The following is a 22,607-nucleotide window of genomic DNA, read 5'->3' on the forward strand; positions in this document are numbered from 1 at the left end:
GTAATATCTGGATTACTCTCGGTGCTACGAGCTAGTGAGGGCAGGAATAGGAGGATAGAGCAGATAGATGCATGGCTGAGGAGCTGGTGTGTGGGATAAGGATTCACGTTTTTGGATCATTGGAATCTCTTTTGGGCCATAAGTGACCTGTACAAGAAGAACGGATTGCACCTGAATTGGAAAGGGACTAATATAATGGCATGGAGATTGCTAGAGCTGCTCAAGAGGATTTAAACTAGTAAGGTGGGGGTGTGGGACCCAGGGAGATAGTGAGGAAAGAGATCAATCTGAGACTGGTACAGTTGAGAACAGAAGTGAGTCAAACAGTCAGGGCAGGCAGGGATAAGGTAGGACTAGTAAATTAAACTGCATTTATTTCAATGCAAGGGGTATAACAGGGAAGGCAGATGAATTCAGGGTATGGTATCATAGCAATTACAGACACATGGCTCAGTGATGGGCAGGATTGGCAGCTTAATGTTTCAGGACACAAATGCTACAGGAAGGATAGAAAGGGAGGTAAGAGAGGAGGTGGAGTGGCGTTTTTGATAAGGGATAGCATTACAGCTGTGCTGTGGGAGGATACTCCTGGAAATAACCTCCCTGGATGTATTTGGGTGGAACTGAGAAATAAGAAAGGGATGATCACTGTATTGGGACTGTATTATAGACCCCCTAATAGTCAGAGGGAAATTGAGAAACAAATTTGTAAGGAGATCTCAACTATCTGTAAGAATAATTGGGTGGTTATGGTAGGGGATTTTAACTTTCCAAACATAGACTGGGACTGTCATAGTGTTAAGGATTTAGATGGAGAGGAATTTGTTAAGTGTGTACAAGAACATTTTCTGATTCTGTATGTGGATGTACCTACTAGAGAAGGTGCAAAAACTTGACCTATTCTTGGGAGATAAGGCAGGGCAGGTGGCTGAGGTGTCAGTGGGGGAGCATTTTGGGCCTGTGACCATAATTCTATTTGTTTTAAAATAGTGATGGAAAAGGATAGACCAGATCTAAAAGTTGAAGTTCTAAATTGGAGAAAGGCCAATTTTGACGGTATTAGGCAAGAACTTTCCAAAGCTGATTGGAGGCAGATGTTCACAGGTAAAGGGATAGCTGGAAAATGGGAAGCCTTCGGAAATGAGATAACAAGAATCTAGAGAAAGTATATTCCTGTCAGGGTGAAAGGAAAGGCTGGGAGGTATAAGGAATACTGGATGACTAAAGAAATTGAGGGTTTGGTCAAGAAAAAGAAGGAAGCATATGTCAGGTATAGACAGGATAGATCGAGTGAATCCTTAGAGTATAAAGGAAGTAGGAGTATACTTAAGACGGAAATCAGGAGGGCAAAAAGGGGACATGAGATAGCTTTGGCAAATAGAATTATGGAGAATCCAAAAGGTTTTTACAAATATATTAAGGACAAAAGGGTAACTCTGGAGAGAATAGGGACCCTCAAAGATCACCAAGGCGGCCTTTGTGTGGAGCCACAGAAAATGGGACAAGTTACTAAATGAATATTTTGCATCAGTGTTTACTGTGGAGAAGGATATGGAAGACATCGAATGTAGGGAAATAGATGGTGACATCTTGCAAAATGTCCATATTGCAGAGGAGGAAGTGCTGGATGTCTTGAAACGCATAAAGGTGGATAAAACCCCAGGACGTGAACAAGTGTACCCTAGAACTCTTTGGGAAGCTAGAGAAGTGATTGCTGGGCCTCTTACTGAGATATTTGTATCATCAATAGTCACAGGTGAGGTGCCGGAAGACTGGAGGGTGGTAAGGACAAGCCAGGGAACTACAGACCAGTGAACCTGACGTCGGTGGTGGGCAAGTTTTTGAAGGGAATCCTGAGGAACAGAATGTATGTGTATTTGGAAAGGCAAGGACTGATTAGGGATAGTCAACATGGCGTTGTGCATGGGAAATCATGTCTCACAAACTTGATTTGAGTTTTTTGAAGAAGTAACAAAGAGGATTGATGATGGCAGAGCAGTAGATGTGATCTATATGGACTTCCGTAAGGCATTCGACAAGGTTCCCTGTGGGAGGCTGGTTAGCAAGATTAGATCTCACAGTATACAGGGAAAATTAGCCATTTGGGTACAGAACTGGCTCAAAGGTAGATACATTGTGGTGATGGAGGGTTGTTTTTCAGACTGGAGGCCTGTGACCAATGGAGTGCCACAAGGATCGGTGCTGGGTCCTTCATGTTTTGCCATTTACATAAATGATTTGGATGTGAGCATAAGAGGTACAGTTAGTAAGTTTGCAGAATACACCAAAATTGGAGGTGTAGTAGACAGCGAAGAAGATTACCTCCGATTATAACAGGATCTTGACCAAATGGGCCAGTGGGCTGAGAAGTGGCAGATGGAATTTAATTTGATAAATGCAAGGTACTGCATTTTGGGGAAGCAAATCTTAGCAGGACTTATACACTTAATGGTAAGGTCCTAGGGAATGTTGCTGAATAAAGAGACCTTGGAGTGCAGGTTCAGAGCTCCTTGAAAGTGGAGTCGCAGGTAGATAGGATAGTGAAGAAGGTGTTTGGTATGCTTTCCTTTATTGGTCAGAGTATTGAGTACAGGAGTTGGGAAATCATGTTGCGGCTGTACAGGACATTGGTTAGGCCACTGTTGGAATATTGAGTACAATTCTGGTCTCCTTCCTATGGGAAAGATGTTGTGAAACTTGAAAGGGTTCAGAAAAGATTTACAAGGATGTTGCCAGGGTTGGAGGATTTGAGATATAGGGAGAGGCTGAGGCTTTTTTCCCTAGAGCGTCAGAGGCTGAGGGGTGACCTTATAGAAGTTTCCAAAATTGAGGGGCATGGACAGGATAAATAGACAAAGTCTTTTCCCTGGGGTTGGGGAGTCCAGAACTAGAGAGCATAGGTTTGGGGTGAGAGGGGAAAGATATAAAAGAGATCCAAGGGACAATTCTTTCACGCAGAGGGTGCTATGTGTATGGAATGAGCTGCCAGAGAAAGTGGTGAGGCTGGTACAATTGCAATGTTTAAGAGGCATTTGGATGGGTATATGAATAGGAAGGGTTGGAGGGATGTGGGCTGGGTGCTGGCAGGTAGGACTAGATTGGGTTGGGATATCTGGTCGGCATGGACGAGTTCGACTGAAGGGTCTGTTTCCATGCTGTACATCTCTGACTCTGACTCTGTGTAATGTATTATGTAATGGTTAGTATTTCTCCTCCTTTTCCTTTATTCCTAAAACATTGATTAAAACCCAGATGATGGTAGTTTTGATTGAGAGCTTTCAGTCTTGTGTGTTTGCGATAACTTTGATTCACAAGGCTTTTGATTATTTCTCGAAAAATGTAGGCTGAGCTTTTTTTGCATCGCAGATGCTTCATTCCTAGTTTAAAGGAAGCTCTGTGGTTGTTAGTATAATTGCTGCTCTGTTTGTAAGGTGCTGTCTGCTGGTATTTATCATGTAATACAGCTTATACTGATGGTGAAACTATGTCGCAGGCAATGGTTGCTGGGATCCAGCAAGCCCATGCAGAGCAGCTGGCCAGTATGAGAATTCAGGATCTGAAAGTGAGCCTTAAACCTCTAAACTCTGTAAATAACCCAATTCTTCGCAAGAGGAAGCTATTTGGGTAAGTGTATTTTACTGAATGCAATTTGTTCAACTCAGCCATGTATATTGATGAAAAATGTTGTTTAATTTCTAGCGGAATTTGTATCGGACAAGATGGTGTGCGCACTGGTTACTGTACAACTTCTATTTGCAGAGTTCGACAATGAAGAATACCATCTGTCCTTTAACCATGGCAAGGTTTTAGTTATACAACAAAATCAAGCACAAAGGAACAAACAAATTGGAATAAGTTTAATTAATTTTGGTTTGAACTCACCTGATTGTTGGAGTGTAAGAACACCATGCAAGGTCCAAGTTATTTTCATTCCCTGTGCTAATTGACTCTAGCCAGGGCACTAATGGGGGTACAAACACTTGCCTTAGTACCTTGGGGTGGGAGGAGGAATACTGGGATTCCTGTTTTGGGCACTATTAAGCAGCCCCTAAGAAAGATCTTCATGTATCAAAATCAGACAAGATGTGGAGTGTTTGGTTAAAACATAATCTGATGGCTGATGTGTTTCATATTCAACAGACTGCCTGGGCTCTTGTTAAATTGTACAGCAACTAAACTCAGTATCTTTAGGTGAGGAAAATTGAAAGTGCACTTGTTTTTTTACTTGTTCCTCTGTGCTGCACTTGGATTGAATAGTTTGATCGCAGTGTGCCCAAACAGTTACTGTATTTCTTCTCTTTGTCAACAAAGTGTTCATTCTTTTCCCCACCAACTATTGCTTTGTTCCAGTTTACAGACTAACCCTAATAATGGAATTAATTTGCAAATAATTCTGCAAAACACACACACATAAAAACTATTTTGTGTAAGAGTGGCCATCAGACTGCCCTAATCACACCCCATTTAGCAAAATCATTCTCTACTAAAAGTAATCAAGACTTGGAAAAATATGAAGATGAAATTAACCAGTTCATTAATCATGCAGACCATTGCAGATTGGAAATATTTCATGTTTGTTTCAAGAATTGTAAAGAATGGGAGTGAATAAGAGGTGGTTTGGTTTGCTCACATTCTTTGCTTTCATCAGGATTGTATGTGAGTTTATATCTGGAGTCCACTAAAATGTTTCACAGTGAACAATTGAGCTCCTCCGATGCGTTGCAAAATATATCACTAAGCTATACAGATTAGGACTTCACAGATTTGATTGTGTATGTTAAATTAAATGACCTCACAAGGCAACAGTTGGAGTTTTATGCTTAGCCTCAGTGCCTATTGGGTAAGAAGATGTAGATCAACCATTGTTCCTGTTCCTGATCATTTTGAAGTTGTACATGCTGGGAAGAAACACTTTTGGATGTCAGATGGGGACAGGATTGAGTTTGGCTGTGATGCCCTTTGTGGTCAAATAGTTTGCTGACGCTTACTTTTGGGCTTGCTAGTATATCAACTTGAAGAATGGGCCCATGGAGCCATACCCCAACATTGCAATGAGGAAAGGAGGAAACAAAATTGAAAACAGCTTGAATAAATTAATAGTATTAATTTTTGCCTTCGGGAAAATTTACCTATCTCTTTACAAATCTCTGAAACTATAGTATATTAAATGTATGTAGGATAACATTTATATGCTTGTAATTACCTTGGGAATTTTCTCCCAAGTTTAAAAGATACTATATCAATCAAAGCTGTTATTGCAAATCAAAGTTTGCATAGCAAAATAAAGACCAAAATAAAGCAGTATGATAGTAACTTAAAACAGCATCTTACGAACCTGAAACGGCTAAAAGATTTTTGATTCTGTTCAATATGTATAGCAATTCAGAGGTTCAAAGGTTATGGTTTATGATGGTCCTGAAGGCTAGGAGATTCAGCTAAGGAATTAAATCAGGAGCTCAGATCATTAGTGGTTGCAGGAGCTAATTGTGTTCTCATTGGCTGATCAATCAGCATGACTTGTTGCATAAAGATGTTGACTCTGGCCAAGTTTTGTAGATGAAACATTTAAAGCTCATGCAGTCATTTAGGTTTAGCAAGCTGAAACCACCAAGTATCTAGTGTGATTGATAAAGATTCCTTTATGTATCTAACAGTACTAACAGCAGTGCTAACCACTGTGCTGCCCCAAAATTGCAGGCTGTTGTTTAATAACAAGTGGTTCAAAGAAAATGTTTGCTATGTTGCTTCTCTGAATTAACATTTAATTTGCACATTCAAATGTGTGATGTTTCATGATGTTGAAAGCTTGGTAGTCAGAAACATTAGCTTAAACTGTATTGGACTCTTGGACCTTTTTTCTTTAATCCTACCTGAACCTAAGGCTCAGACTTGAGTTGGGGTACGGTTACATGGTCAGTGGTTATCCTAATACATATTCCAGTTGTACATTGTTCATGTGTGTGTCTGGGAAACAGAAAAAAGCAGTCTGATCATGGGGGCAGGAGGAAGAATCACAGCCATGCCCATTCCTTTCTTCTTCAGACATGCATATGTAAAACATTAATGGAAACCCTGGCTGATACTTTTAGCCCTCTACCCCTCTGCCACTTTCAAACCTGGGACTGAAGCCATTAGCTCCTACCCTGGCTAGGAGCTAACTCAACACAGACAAGGGATGAACTGGGAGTTTCCTGGTCTGTATGGCTCTGTGCCTGTTTGTATACGGGCATTTACCCAGCAAGTCATCGGTGAGCTCTCAAACTTTTGGTTACAGCAGGGACTGATTTGAAATGGACGTTGTTCCAAGAGGACTCTTTCTAAAACTTGTTACAATCCGTGTTCAAATTTTTCACCAATACTGCAACAGTTGAATCCTCCTTAAAGGGAAACTGTGTTCATTTGAATTGACATGCAGTCCTAAGCATTATAAAGAATGGCGCACATGGTTTCTTGCTCCTCCTTTTACTCCAGTTTCATGATTTTAAAATTTGCTTATCATATCTTATTGGCATTTTCAGCAGTGATCTGAATGGAAGAGTAAAATGCACTCCAGACTTGTTGAATTCCTAGATAGTGTCGTCCTTTCATTTATTGACATGGAACTTCATGATGTCCAACACAGGAGAGGCTGCACAAAACGACATCCTGGTTCTCCATCTGGCTAGCGGTTATAAAGCATAAAATAAGATCCAGGCAAGACTGAGATGCTAGTAAGTGTACAGAAAAAAAATACTATCAATAGAAGTGTAGAGCCAGATATAATCTGAGAGCTAGAGATCTGGCTTTCTTTGACAAGCCTTTTATAGTGAGTGAATGCTGGAGCTGTCAAACTCATTAAGGGAGTCCTTGTTGGACTCCAGATGGGTTAAGCTTAGTATGTTCACTACAGATGTGTTGCTGAATGCATGGGGTATAATGAAGATTCAGCTGTTCTCGGACCTGTGAAGAGGAATACGCGAACTGCAGATTTGAAACGAAATCTTACCAAGAGGAGGGATCTCCTTTTATCACATTTAGGATTATACAATGATTCAAGTGAAGACTGTTCCCCTTTAAGAAGATGAAAAAAAAATAACATTTCCCTAAATGTTCCCCATTGTTGTTTTTCTCATATGGCTGTTTGCCTCCAGATAGCCTCCTTCAGCCAGCAGGTGAGGCAGGCAATCCAGACGTCGGACTTCTCCAATGACCATCACCAGTGCCACAGCGCGATCGCCTGATAGATGGCACACTTGTAGTGGGGGCGAGATGGGTAATGTCAGTTTTCCCGTCGCTCTTCTCGTGTTTTTTTTTATTGCTTTTCATTTTTATTAATTCTTTCTACCTTTTCTTCCTTCTTTTTTGTTTTTTTTTTATTTTAAGAAAATAAGCCTGTTTAATGTCTTAGCCCACTAAATGTGTCTCAGATTTGGCTGGCTAATTACACCTGTTCATACAGGAGCTTTTCCCCCCGCCATAATAGATTGTCATTTTGTTACAGCACGAGACCCAAGGATGATGTCTACATTCATGATCCAGAGAATGAGGCAGAGGATGCCAATGTCGCTCTAGAAAAACTGCGGGATGTCATTGCGCAGTGTATTCTACCACAAGCTGGTAAGGCAGTCCCATGAATTTCAAGGGGATTGGGAGAAATTGAGTCTTTTATCCCAAAATAAGGAATTAAAAATAATAGGCCATGGTGAAGTGAACTTCTATCGTAATACGCACCAGAGTTCTGACAAGTTGTTCTACTTATCTGTAAGTGGCATGATAGCTGGGTACTTTGTAGAACCACTACATTTATATCATTATTCACTAATGTAATAGAACATAGGTGATGCAGCACCTCTCCCTCCAAATGCGAAGCTCCTAATTGCAGCTACGTTGAGTGGAAGCAAAGCCTGTTTTTTAAACTCCTGATTCCAAATTTCCACCCCATCAGAGCACAGTGCATTTTGACCTGCACTAATCCTGTCATTGTCTAAATCAGCAGCAATGGGCAAGTCTAATAGATCTAAAGGCATAGAGTCATAGAGATGTACAGCAAGGAAACAGACCCTTTGGTCCAACTTGTCCATGCTGACCAGATATCCTAATCTAATCTAATCCCATTTGTCTGCATTTGGCTCATATCCTTCTAAACCCTTCCTATTCATATACCCATCCAGATGCCTTTTAAATATTGTAATTGTACCAGCCTCCACCACTTCCTCTGGCAGCTCATTCCACACACACACCACCCTGTGCATGAAAAGGTTGCAACTTGGGTCCCCATTAAATTGCCCCCCAACCTTAAACCTATGCCGTCTAGTCCTGGACTCCCCCACCCAAGGAGAAGACCTTGTCTATTTACCCTATCCACGTCCCTCACGATTTTAGAAACCTCTATAAGGTCAGTCTTCAGCCTCTGACGCTTCAGGCACAATGGCCCCAGCCTATTCAGCTTGTCCCCTATAGCTCAAACCCTCCAACCCTGACAACATCCTAGTAAATCTTTTCTGAATCCATTCAAGTTTCACAACATCCTCAAGATAGGAGGAAGACCAGAATTGCACACAATATTCCAAAAGTGGCCTAACAAATGTCCTGTACAGTCACAGCATAAACTCCCAAATCCTATACTCAATGCACTGACCAATAAAGGGAAGCATACCGAGTGCCATTTTCACCTATCCTAATTAGCCTGCAACTCAATTTTCAAGGAACTGTGAACCTACACTCCAACATCTCATTGATCAGCAATACACCCCAGAACCTTACCATTAAGTGTGTAAGTCCTGCCCTGGTTTGCCTTTCCAAAATGCAGCACCTCCCATTTGTCTAAATTAAACTCCATCTACCACTCCTCGGCCCATTGGCCAATCTGATCAAGATTCCATTGCACTCTGAGGTAACCTTTTTCACTGCCCACTACACCTCCAATTTTCTGCAAACTTACTAACTATACTTTCTATGTTCACATCTAAATAATTATTATAAATAACAGGTCTCCAGTATGAAAGCCAACCCTCCACCACCACCCTCTGTCTTCTGCCTTCAAGCCAGTTCTGTATCCAGATGGCTAGTTCTCCCTGTATTCCATGAGATTTAACCTTGCTAACCAGTCTACCATGAGGTAGACTGTCGAAAGCCTTACTGAAGTCCATATATGTCATGTCTTTCGTTCTGCCCTCATCAATTGTCTTTGTTACTTCAAAAAACTCAATCATGTTTTATGAACTTGATTTCCTATGCACAAAGCCATGTTGACTATCCCTAATCAGTCCTTGCCTTTCCAAATGCATGTCAATCCTGTCCCTCAGGATTCCCTCCAACAAGTGTGCTCACCTCTGATGTCAGGTTCACGAGTCCATAGTTCCCTGGCCTTCTTTACCACCTTTTTTAAATCTTGTCAGCCAATCTCCAGTCTTCCAACACCTCACCTGTGACTAATAATGATCGAAATATCTCAGCAAGGGGCCTAGCAATCACTTCCCTAGCTTCTAGGGTTCACCTGATCAGGTCCTGGAGATTTGTCCACCTTTAAGACATCCAGCAACACCACCTCTGTAATATGGACATTTTTCAAGCTGTCACCATCTATTTCCACACCTTCTATATCTTCCATGTTCTCCTTCACTGCAGTCATTGATGCAAAATACTCGTTTAGTATCTTCCCCCATTTTCTGCGGTTCCACACGTAAGATGCCTTGCTCATCTTTGAGGGGTCCTGTTCTCTCCCTAGTTGCCCTTTTGTCCTTCATGTATTTATAAAATCTGTTTGGATTCTCCTTAACCTTATTTGCCAAAGCTATCTCATGTCCCCTTTTTGTCCTCCTGATTTCCCCCTCAAGTGTACTCTTATTTTCTTGTAAGGATTTACTTGATCTCTGCTGACAGTACCTGACATTTGCTTCCTTCTTGTTCTTAACAAAAAAAAACTCAATTTCTCTAGTTATCCAACACTTCTTCGTATACCTACCAGCCTTGCCTTTCACCCTAGGAATTCCTTACTTTGCAGACAGTTAGCTGAACGTGTGGAGATTATATGTTGTAGGGTGGTGAGAGAGAGAGAGGGGGAGAGACTTGTTTGTTTGGCACCTTTTTGTGCTCTTAGAACATCTCAAAAAGCTTCACAGATATTGAAGTGTAGGCTATCCTTTCTTAGGTAACCACTGCAACCAATTTGTGTTTTTGCTTTACTGTGAGATCAACTAATAGTTGATCTGTTTTGGTAGTTTTGATTGAGGATTGCATCTTGACTAGGACACTGGAGATCTTCATGATCTTATTTGAAAAGTGTACTGTAGAATCATTTGCACTGTTTAAAGCTGATAATGATTTTGATACCCTCTCAAGTTCCTGCCGAGCAAGGCCCATGATGAGAATAGGGCCATTGTGTGTTGGGAATGTGATTTTAAGACTTCAACCCTGCCTGTGTTTAATCTGACCTCATTAGAGTAAAATCCATGGAATAAGAGACACCTGGTGGAGAATTTTGAGTTAGCTGTCCCTTGGCCTGCAGTAGACGCACTTGTGGATTAGTGGTGCTGGAAGAGCACAGCAGTTCAGGCAGCATCCAACCGAGCAGCGAAATCGACGTTTTGGGCAAGAGCCCTTCATCAGGAATAAGTGCCTGCCAGATGAAGTGCTCCCTCTTGCATCTTAGAGATGGCTAGCCCAAGTAATGGTTTGAGAAGATTTATAGCTCAGGTTGAGGTTTTGGATGTAGGTTTGCTCGCTGAGCTGGCAGGTTCATTTCCAGATGTTTCGTTACCTTACTAGGTAACATCTTCAGTGGGCCTCAGGTGAAGCAATGCTGAAAATTCCTGCTTTCTATTGATATGTTTGGGTTTCTTTGGGTTGGTGATATCACTTGCTGTGGAGAAGTTACTTCCGGTTCCTTTTCTCAGGGGGTGGTAGGTGGGATCTAACTGGATGTGTTTGTTGATAAGAGTTCCTGTTGGAATGCCATGTTTCTAGGAATTCTCGTGCATGTCTTTGTTTGGCTTGTCAGAGGATGGTAATGTTTCTAGGATATTCAAAAGTTTGTTTTTCTCTTCTGATAATAAACAATATTCCATGATTTCAGCTTGAAGGCAAGTTGACCGATCAGTATTTTTGTTTCTCCCTGGCTCCCCACCAATATGTAGCAATATTGAGGCATTCAGTATAAGCACACTCAACACCTGCCATTAGCTAGGTGGGTTCTGAAGAAGGGTCACTGGACCTGAAATATTGACTGTATTTTCTCCAGCTAAGTTTCTCCAGCAACTTCTGTTTTTGTTTCAGATTTCCATCATGTGCAGTTATTTGTTCTTTGTTTGGTATAATGTAAAGTTCTTTTTTTCCCAGGAAATTATGGTACTCATCTGCCTAGCCAGTATATCAAAGCCGTCACTACGTTGTATTAAATCATTGCTAGTGCTGTTGACTCCTGACACTGTTTTGTGTAGCCAACAGTACCCACAAGTTAAAGTTGTCAGATTTATTGATATTAATCACCAGTTTGAATAATACTATTCTCCTTGCTGTTTGTAAGGAATTTTAGTTTATTTGCTGTATGAGAGCTACCAATCTGGAGTTGGTGTTACTGGCAATTTTAAGAATTGTGCTGGCAGAGATCTATACAGTGCCTACATCTATCCTCCCAGCTGAGGGAATTTTTTTTTGGGAGTTGCAGGGCGAAACAAATAAGATTTGAAAGAAAATTGCAATATTGTCACATGCACATGTTCAATGTTTAATTGTTTTGATAGGAGAGAATGAAGATGAGAAGTTGAACGAGGTGATGCAGGAGGCTTGGAAGTACAACAAAGACTGTAAATGTCTTCGTGACATGCTGCAGAGCCTCAGCTGGAATGGTGAGAGAACAGCAGCTGGATTGTCATGCATATTTTTATTTTAGCCAAGCCTACTCAAAACACTGCCGTGGATCTTATCCAAGAGACGCTCGGAAGAGGAATCTTCACCTTTCAATGTGTACACCATTCTGCAGCTTGCCTTGGTGACTGGGAAATTGCCCACTGCATTTCCAGTTTCTAATGATCAAATTTATGTATAGTGTTTTGTACCCACTGCTCGCATGCATATAATTCAGGGATATTGAGGTCTTTGTGTCTTTGACCATTGATTTGCATGAGAATTCTTTCCTGATCCTGATCTTTTGAGTGCATCTTGTAAGCTTAGTCATGAAACATGAACACTTCAACTTGGAATGGAAGCATTATTTTAGCTAGAATATACAACCGGAGGGAGCCAATTCTATTGAAGTACACATTGATCCAAAAAAACACTCAGCCACAGGAAAGGATGCCAAGTAACATGCTCCGATTAACATACTAAATCTTTAGTTGTGCCAATGCACTAGCTAACATTTTATCTTTAATTGTTCAATTCTGACGACACAGTTGGAGGCCAGAGTGCATTTTCAGCTAAAACCTTGCATTTACATAGCATCTTTATTGTAAAATTTATCATGTACATTGCAAAGGAGGGATGAGAGATATTGGGCATAAATGAGAATCTACTACTATGTAAAGAGTTTGGAGAGGTAGTCGAAAAGAAAGACTTTGAGGGGGCTTTGAAAAATGTTGAGAGAGAGAGAGAGAGAGCATAGGGAGGGGCACAATTTAATAGAGACCATCAGACAGACATAGGAGCAGAAATTAGGCTATTCAACCCATCAAGTCTGCTCTGCCATTCAATCATGGCCAATAAGTTTCTCAACCCCAGTCTCCCCATAACCCTTGATCCCCTTGATACTCAAACCTATCTGTCTCAGTCTCTCATATGCTCAACGAGAGAGAATTCCAGACAGCAAGGCTAAGGAAATGTTCTGTGGTGATGGGAAGGGGGAAATGTACAGATGAAGAGTGTTGAAGGACCAAAAAGATGCAGACTGGAAGAGGCTACAGAGCTAGGATAGGTTGAGACATGGGAAGGATTTCAGGATGAAGATTTTAAAATGAATGCTTTGTATAGGGAGCAGCAAGTACAGGCCTGTGAAGATAGGTGAATGTGAATAAGATATAATGCAAAATAATATGTGATATAAACAGGAATTGCTTCAAATACTCAGCAGGTTAACAGCATTTGGGGAGAGCAGCTTTTGGATTGTTTCAGCTCTGTGACAACAGCCTGAAATGTTCGCTCTGTTTTGCGCTCTTCAGATCTGCCTTTTTCTCCAGAATTTTCTGTTTTATTCAGATGTCTAGTACTCAGCATATTCTGCCTTTTGTATAAGATATGGGCAGCTGACCTGAAACAATGAATTTTTTCGGTCGGGTGTAATCTAGCAAATCACATCCAATATTGACAGAAGCCTGGATAAGAATGTCAGTGGAAAAGAGAAAAAGGAAATGTCAGTTTTGAGCACTGTTGCTGAGATGAGACAAGTGATCTTGGTGATGGGTAAGTTTTGGGATTTGAGGCTGACCTCTGGATCCAACAGGACGCCAAGGTTTTACTGGGACAGTCTGAGCATGTTGTCAAGAGGGAGCGTGAGGAATTTAAGTTTGCCTATGAAAAAAATTGACACCTGATTTGGATTGCTTGTTCATGCCAGCCTGAATCAACCCTGGACAATTGGAGATTTCAGTTGACAAGTTATGGATGAGCTTCCCCACCTACTCAATTGGTAAGTGTGCTGCACTGGGGTACTGAGGCGTACAGACACCGAAGCTCTCTGGTTTGATCCATCACTTCTAATAAGTTAACTGATTTCAACTGAGAGCGCAGCATGGGTTACTGGAGTCATTTTCAATATCATTGAGTCTTGTAGGATTTAAACAAAAGAATCAGTCAAAGTTTGCAGTCCTGGTTGCCGGTAATTAATCTGTATTAAGACTTGTGCATGTGGATATCGGATGAAAATAGAATCAAACTTGACTATGATGTGCTGCAAAGTCAAATGATCTGGGATTGAAAACTAGGTTCTTTATATTAAGAATGACCTCTTGAGTAGAGTAGTGAAGGAATGCAATTCAGTCAGAGCAACAGCCTGGTAGAGAGGAAACAAAGAAATGGGAGCATATATCTGTTTCTTAAATGGAAATTGTCAAATTGAGTTTTAGCGTGGTGGTGGTGGAGTTCATGATGATCAAAACTTTCAGTCCATGTTCACAGTATCACGGAAGTATTATGGTTCAGAAGGAGGCTATTCAGCCCATCGTGTCTACACCAGCTCTCCAAATGCATCATGATTTAGTGCTATTCTCCTGCCTTGTGTTTCAATAGTAACCCAATGCCTTTTTGAATGCCTCAATAAACCTACCTCCACCATGATTTAAGGCAGTGTGTTCCAAACTGAGACCACTTTTTGGAAAAAGCATTTCTTGCACCAGATATTTGCTGCTTTTGCAAATCAATTTAAATCTGTACTTTCTCTGCACAGTTTCTCGCTGTCTACCCTGTCCAGCGACTGGAGAGGCTGGGACTACATTCATTACTAAGGTTTCATATCCCTGGAACCATTCTTGTAGATCTCTTCCGCACTTTCTGCAATGTGTTCACATCTTTCCTAGGTTCTGGCACCCAGAGCTCTACACTCTACTCCTGCTGAAACCTAACACTTGTCTTATTCAAGTTCAACATCACCACGTAGCTCTTGTGATCTCTGCCCCTGTTAATAAAGTCGAAGATACTGTATGCTTTATTTACTGCTCTTTCCATTTGCCCTGTCACCTCAATGATGTGTGCACCAAAATGCATTGCCTCAGACTTCTCTGTATTGAATTTCATCTGCCACCTATCTGCCCACTCCTGCATCCTTTTTTGAAATTCTACAATGTGTTCTCCTCACTGTTGAGTGTTTCCACATTTTATATTATCCATAAACTTTGAAATGGTCTCGTCCGCAAGATCTAGAATAGAGAACCCCAAAGATTCACAACCCTTTGAGGGTAGAAACTTCTCATCTTGGTACTAAATGATTTTGGGATGAATACCCCTTATCCTGTCCCCTTGTTCTAAATCACTCAAGCAGGCGAATCAAGCTCCTAATGTCCATCCCCTTCTTAATCTTCACTGTTTCAATAAGGACTATCTCACATCCTTGTTAACTACAGAGAATGGAGTTCAGCCTATTTAGTCAGTCTCTCATCATAGGAGAGTCTTCTAAAAGACTATTCTAGTGAACCTTGCATAAGTATGTATTTTCTTAAATATGAAAATCAAAATTGCACACAGGTATGGCTGCACCAAAGCTCTGTACAATTATAGAAACACCTTTTCATAGATATACTCCAATCTACTTGCAATAACATTCAACATGAATTACTTTCTTAATTGCTAGCTGTACCTGCATGCAAATGTCGTGTTCCATGTACAAGTGCACCAAAGTGTCTCTGAATATCAATATATACCAAATTTTAACCTTATACACACATTCTGCTTTTCTGTCTTTCAACCTAGGAACTAGTTTGAGTGTGCTGCTGGTATAGATTATTTTCACTGGTCCATTATTGTGTGCCCTGTGAGTACTGTTACCAGTTAAACCAACATAGATGCAAAGGCACGAACACTCAAACTAAAGAGTCATAGTCATTAGGATGTACAGCATGGAAACAGACCCTTCGGTCCAACCTGTCCATGCCGACCAGATATCCCAACCCAATCTAATCCCACCTGCCAGCACCCTACCCATATCCCTCCAAACCCTTCCTATTCATATACCCATCCAAATGCCTTTTAAATGTTGCAGTTGTTCTAGCCTCCACCACTTCCTCTGGCAGCTCATTCCATACACGTACCACCCTCTGTGTGAAAATGTTGTCCCTTAGGTCTCTTTTACATCTTCCCCTTTCACCCTAAACCTATGTCTTCTAGCTCTGCACTCCACCACCCCAGGGAGAAGACCATGTTTATTTATCCTATCCATACCCCAAAATATTTTGTAAACCTCTATAAGGTCACTCCTCAGCCTCTGACGCTCCAGGGAAAACAGCCCCAGCTTGTTCCTCCTCTCCCTATAGCTCAAATCCTCCAACCCTGGCAACATCCTTGTTAATCTTTTCTGAACCCTTTCACGTTTCACAACATCTTTCCGATAGGAAGGAGACCAGAATTGCATGTAATATTCCAACAGTGGCCTAACCAATGTCCTGTACAGCCACAACATGACCTCCAAACTCCTGTACTCAGTACTCTGACCAATAAAGGAAAGCATACCAAATGCCTCCTTCACTATCCTATCTACCTGCGACTCCACTTTCAAGGAGCTATGAAACTGCACTCCAAAGTCCCTTTGCTCAGCAGCACTCCCGAGGACCTCACCATTAAGTGTATAAGTCCTGCTAAGATTTGCTTTCCCAAAATGCACACCTCGCATTTATCGAATTAAACTCCATCTGCCACTTCTCAGCCCATTGGCCCATCTGATCAAGATCTCGTTGTAATCTAAGGTAACGTTCTTCACTGTCCACTATGCCTCCAATTTTGGTGTCATCTGCAAATTTACTAACTATACCACTTATGCTTATATCCAAATAATTTATATAAATGGCAAAAGGTAGTGGACCCAGCACCAATCCTTGTGGCACTCCACTGGTCACAGGCCTTCAGTCTGAAAAACAACCCTCTATCTTCTACCTTTGAGCCAGTACTGTATCTAAATGGCTAGTTCTCCCTGTATTCCATGAGATCTAACCTTGCTAATCAGTCTCCCATGGGGTACCTTGTCAAACGCTTTACTGAAGTCCATATAGATCACATCTACCACTTTGCCATCATCAATCCTCTTTGTTGCTTCTTCAAAAAACTCAGTCAAGTTCGTAAGAAATGATTTCCCACACACAAAGCCATGTTGACAATCCCTAATCTGTCCTTGCCTTTCCAAATACATGTACATCCTGACCCTCAGGATTCCCTCCAACAACTTGCCCACCACCGATGTCAGGTTCACTGGTCTGTAGTTCCCTGGCTTGTCCTTACCACCTTTCTTAAACAGTGGCACCATGTTAGCCAACCTCCAGACTTCCAGCACCTCACCTGTGATTATCAATGTTACGAATATCTCGGTAAGAGGCCCAGCAATCACTTCCCTAGCTGCCCACAGAGTTCTAGGGTACACCTGATCAAGTCCTGGGGATTTATCCACTTTTTTATATGCATGTCACGCCATCCAGCACTTCCTCCTCTGTAATATGGACATTTTGCAAGCTGTCATCATCTATTTCCCTACATCCTATATCTTCCATGTCCTTTTCCACAGCAAATACTGAGGAAAAATACTCGTTTAGTATCTCCCCCCATTTTCTGAGGCTCCACACAAAGGAAGAAAAATACACAATTTTTTATTACAAGGTTGGAAGTGATATAGTGAACTCATAACCAGGGACTCGAGAGATTAGAGTTCAAATATGACCGCAGCTGGTGGAACTTAAATTCCATCCACTAATAAATCTGGGATGCAAAGTTCATTTTAGTAATTTGACAATGAACTTTGAAGAGCTAGATTGCTGTTCAAAAGAACAGTTGCATATTCAAGGAGTTAAATGCTCTCTGGCACCACCCTAGGATTTATAAATTGTTGCAGACTGCAAGAGCAAAGAGGTAATGCTAAATCTGTTCAAATTGTTGGTTGAGCTGCAGTTAGAATGCTGTGTGGAGATGGTGCGGAACGATTGATTAACATGATAATCTGATGAGAAACTGGAGTTTCTTCTTTCTGCGCAAGAATGTTATGGGAAGATTTGGTAGTGTTTAAAATTAAAAACCGTTTGGGACATAACTACTGTCAATAAAAAGTTTGCAAGTAATTAGAGAACATAGGTTTAAGGTCAGCAAAAGAATAAAGTGAAAATTTGTGTTTTGTTTTAGAATGGTATTAGGGCATTGAACTTCCCACAATAAACATTGATGGAAACAGAGAGAGAAAGTGAGGACTGCAGATGCTGGAGGGCAGAGTCGAAATGTGTGGTGCTGGAAAAGCACAGCCGATCAGGCAGCATCTGAGGAGCAAGTAGAGTCGACGTTTCGAGCATAAGCTCTTCATCAGGAATGAGGGCACACCCCCTCATTCCTGACAAAGAACTTATGCTCAAAACGTCAAGACTTCTTGCTCCTTGGATGCTGCCTGACTGGCTGTGCTTTTCCAGCACCACAAGTTTTAATTGATGGAAACAGAACCCAGTATGACTTTCAGATAAAACTTAAACATTTTGAGAAAAATGAAAGAGATGGAGAAAAGACATGGAGATTGGCCTTTGGCTAATTTTAGCCTGCACAAAAGCAATGGGCTAAACAGTCTCCTTCTGTTCTTCAAATTCTAAGGCTCTTGCTTTAAAATTTTGTGTAGCGATGATGTTCAAAAAGCAATAACACAACGGATGTAAATAAATATTGCTCTGATTGTAATGTCATTTGTATCATGCCCAGGAAGTATGTTAGAGTAGATGAGGAAATAACATGACAGATGAAGAATAATATGGGGAAATGTGAGGTTATTCATTTTGGTAGGAAGAAGAATTGATCAGAATATTCTTTAAATGGTAAGAAAGTTTTAAATGTTGAGTGAGCTTTGGGTGACCTTGTACAAAGAAATTTAAATTTTGCATGCAGGTACAGCAATAAAAGTTAATGGCATGTTAACCTTTATTGCAAACAGCTTGGAGTAGTATAACAGTAATTTGGTTTCTTAACATTTTTTGAAATTTTTGTCAGTTATGTGGGGTTTTGGTGAGGCTAGTGTGCTGTACACAGTTTAGATGTCTATCTAAGGAATGATCTAATTAGAGTTATAGAGATGTACAATGCAGAAACAGACACTTCGGTCCAACTCGTCCTTACTGACCAGTCCCATTTGCCAACACTTGGCCCGTATCATTCTAAACCTTTTCTATTCATATACCCATCCAGATGTCTTTTTAAATGTTGTAATTGTACCAGCCTCCACCACTTCCTCTGGCAGCTCATTCCATACATGCACCACCCTTTGTTTGAAAAATGTTGTCCCTTAGGTCCCCTTTAAATTTTTCCCCTCTCTCCCTAAACCTACATCCTCTAGTTCTGGACTTCCCCTACCCCAGGGAAAAGACCTTGTTTACTTCCCCTATCCATGCCCCTCATGATGTTATAAACTCTATAAGGCCACCCCTCTGCCTCTAACGCTCGAGGAAAAACAACTCCAGTCTATTTAGCCTCTTCCTATAGCTCAAATCCTCCAACCCTGGCAACATCCTTGTAAATCTTTTCTGATCCTTTCAAGTTTCACAACATTCTTCCTACAGGGGGGAGACCAGAATTGGGCATACTGTTCCAAAAGTGGCCTAACCAGTGTTCGGTACAGCTGCTACATGACCTCCCAACTCCTACACTCTACGTTCTAACCAATAAAGAAAAGCATGCCAAACACCTTCACTATCCTATCTACCTGTAACTCCACTTTGCATTAACATGGTGAAGTTTCACTGATGGTTTCTGGGATATGTGAGTTATCCGAAGTTGAGCGAATGGACCTATACTGTTGAATTTAGAAAAATAAAAAAGGACATTATGGAAGTATGTACTAGATTCTGGAATGGGGCTTCACCAGGTTAATACTGAAACTTATTTTCTTGCTCATAATCTAAACTAGGGTCATAGTCTTCAGATGAGAAGTCAATGGTTTTAAACTGAAGTGAGGATACTTCTTCTTTGATTCTTTTTGGAATATTTTACCACCCAGGGCTGTGGATGCTTACTCTTAAACTCTTGAGAAATTGAGTGATCTAGGAATCCAGGATTTGAGGTCAGATATTAGCTGTGATCTTATTGTGAAATGGAGCTAGCTTAGGCTATATGGCTTCCTCCTGTTCCTACTCCTATTTCTTAGGTTCTCCTTGTTTACCATATTTAGAAGTTAATGTTAAAATTTGCTGAATATTGTTATCTAGGGAACATGATAAACTGAAAATAATGAAATCTTACTTCTACTCTTATTAAAATTGGTAACCAAAGTTAAACTTTTAGGATTGGCATTAGAAAGGAGTTGTAGTTTTCACTGAAATTGTTACTTTAAATATAGTGTACATTACTGCAAGTAATTATTACATTACTACTAAAAACCAAGACCGCCTTATTTGATGAGATAACTGAAATAAAGTTGTTATGATGAGTGAAGCTAGCAAAGCGACATTTAAAGCCCTACAACTCATACAGGCCACACCTTTTCATGGGCAACTGCCGAGATCCAGCAAATAGTACAAACCATTTCCTAGTAACATTAAAGTCACACGACAAAAGTACCATACCAGGATTTACAAAATACATGGAGATTCGATAGCACTTGTATAGAGTGTAGAAAGTTAGGTGAAGTTGGAATGAGGGAAAATGTAATGGAAGTGTGTGTATGTGATTGCATGGAGTACAGGAAATAAGACTGGGAAGGTGCACACTGCCAAGAGGCAATTAACGAGACCTGATTTAAGGAAGGACAAAATTAGTGTGAAATGTTTATAGGTACATGGTGTTCAGAAAAGCTAAAAATAAAGGAAAGGAGGAGGGTTGTAGTATTAATTAAGGAAAGCTTTGCAAACCTGGAGAAAGAGAATGTCTCAGAGGGTTCAAAAACAGTTTGGCTAGAGTCAAGGACAAAATGTGTGCAATTACATTACTCCATGTAGTCTATAAACCATTGACTAGTGGGAAAGATTTCAAGGAACAAGTCAGGGAAATTAGAGATTGCAACATTATTGAGTAGTTATAATGAGGACTTTAATTACACAAGTAAAGGCTGCAATATTGATGCTCTTAGATTGTATTAACCAGAATTTCCTTCAGCAGTATATATCTAGTCCAATGAGGAAGGATAGAAATGAAGTGGACTAAGTGCCAGTGGGGATCATTTGGGAGATGGTGATCTTTGTACCTTCAGGTTTAGGATAATGGAGGAGAATGACAACCGTCAATCCAAAGTAAGAAAAATAAATAGGAGGACAATGGAACTGGGCAGGATAGACTGGATTGAAAGATTGCAGATAAAGGTAACTGAACAATAAGCTGCCTTCAAAGAGCTCGTGGTTCCCGAACAGTCAAGGTACATTCCTTCAAGAGAGAATGGTAAGACAAACAAATCTGGAGTACTCTGGATGAGAAGAGAAAGAGAAATTGAGATAAAAGAGTGCTTATGAGAGGTGTCAGGTAGACAATACAATTGAGAATCGAAAAGAATACAAATGTTCAGAGGGGAGATGAAAGTGAAATACTGCAGAAATCTGAAATAAACACTGTAAATACTGGAAAAACTGAGCAGATCTGGCAGCATCAATGGACAGAGAAAATGGTTCAACTTTAGAATGTATGGGAGAAGCAAAAGTGGATTTATGAGAAATGCTAGCAGCCAGTAAAGGGGAATCCCAAAGTCTTCAATCAGTACATAAGTATTTTTTAAAAAGTAGTAAAAGGAAGAGTTGGGCCAATTAGGGATCAAGGAGGGGATTTACACATGGAGGAAGGGGGCGCAGCTGAGGTATCAAATGTGTTTTGCATTTTTCTTCCTATGGCAGTAGATGCAACAGAGGCCATGGTGACAGAGGAGGAATCTGTTACTAAAAGGATTCAAAATTGATTAGGAAGAAGTGTCGATAGACTGGTGATACTTAAAGTTGGCCAGGCATCTAGACTGAATGAAATAAATCCAGTGATAGTGAATGGAAATTGTAGGAGCACTGGTCACAATCTTCCTTTCTTCCCTAGACTTGGATGTGCCAGAGACTGGAGAATTGCAAACATTACACCCTTCTTCAAAAGGATTGTATGGAAGAGCCAGCAATGACAGACTAATCAGTTTATAACTTCGGTGGCAGTGAAACTTCTGTAAAGAATTATTTGGGATTGATTCAATAGTCACGTGAGAGAGGCTGGGTTGACTAGAAAGAGCTACCGTGCATTTCTAAAGAGGAAATTGTGTTTAATTAACTTGCTGTTTTTTTTTAAGAGTCAACATGAAGGTTGATGACAGTAATGCCGTTGATGTGGTCTACATAGACACTCAGATGGCATTCGACATAGTGCAACGCAACAGATCTTGGAATAGAAGTGACAATAGCAAAGTGAAGTGTCAGGAAAAGCAGTAATGGTCAACGGATATTTTTCAGGTTGAAAGAAGGTTTGTAGTAGAGTTCTCCAGGGGTTAGTATTGGGACCCTTGCTTTTCTACCTATATAATACTGATCTAGATCTTGGTGTACAGGGAACAATTCAAAAATTGATATAAGCATTGATGAGGACAGTGCATTTGACTTGATGGAGTTGCTGGATAGGTGATAGATGATTGCAGAGAAGTCTGAGATGATGCATTTTGATCTGAAGAACATGGACAGGCAATATACAATGAGCGGGACAATTCTGAAGGGGTGCAGGAGCAGAGGGACCTGGGTGTGTATGTGCATGGATTATTGAAGGAGGCAGGACAGATGGAGAGAACAGCCAATAAAGCATACAGTATCCTCATCTTTGTTACCAGGGGGAGGGGGTCTTGGAGTACAAGAGTAAGATGTTGCTGAACTCGTATCAGACTCTTGTTAGACCTTGGCAGGACATTGTTTACAGTTCTGGGTGCCACACTGTAAGCTGAATGTGAGATAATTGAAGAGAGTACCAGAAGATATTTACAAGAATGGTTCCAAGGATGAGAGATTTCAGTTATGAAGATAGCTTTGGAGAGG

General features: G+C 40.8%; 1 protein-coding gene across 3 annotated transcripts in view; it reads left to right on the forward strand.

Moving 5' to 3' along the window:
• The window catches only part of mapkapk5 (MAPK activated protein kinase 5), a 61,564-nt gene that overhangs the window by 36,327 nt on the left and 2,630 nt on the right, over positions 1-22,607 (forward strand). For all 3 annotated transcript variants that reach the window (XM_072587964.1, XM_072587966.1, XM_072587965.1), the window contains 3 exons: positions 3,494-3,624; positions 7,481-7,596; positions 11,721-11,825. In XM_072587964.1, the coding sequence (XP_072444065.1) occupies positions 3,494-3,624; positions 7,481-7,596; positions 11,721-11,825 (352 nt within the window). The remainder of the gene's footprint in view (positions 1-3,493; positions 3,625-7,480; positions 7,597-11,720; positions 11,826-22,607) is intronic.

This window comes from Chiloscyllium punctatum, chromosome 17 (assembly GCF_047496795.1).
Source record: "Chiloscyllium punctatum isolate Juve2018m chromosome 17, sChiPun1.3, whole genome shotgun sequence".
NCBI lineage: Eukaryota > Metazoa > Chordata > Chondrichthyes > Orectolobiformes > Hemiscylliidae > Chiloscyllium > Chiloscyllium punctatum.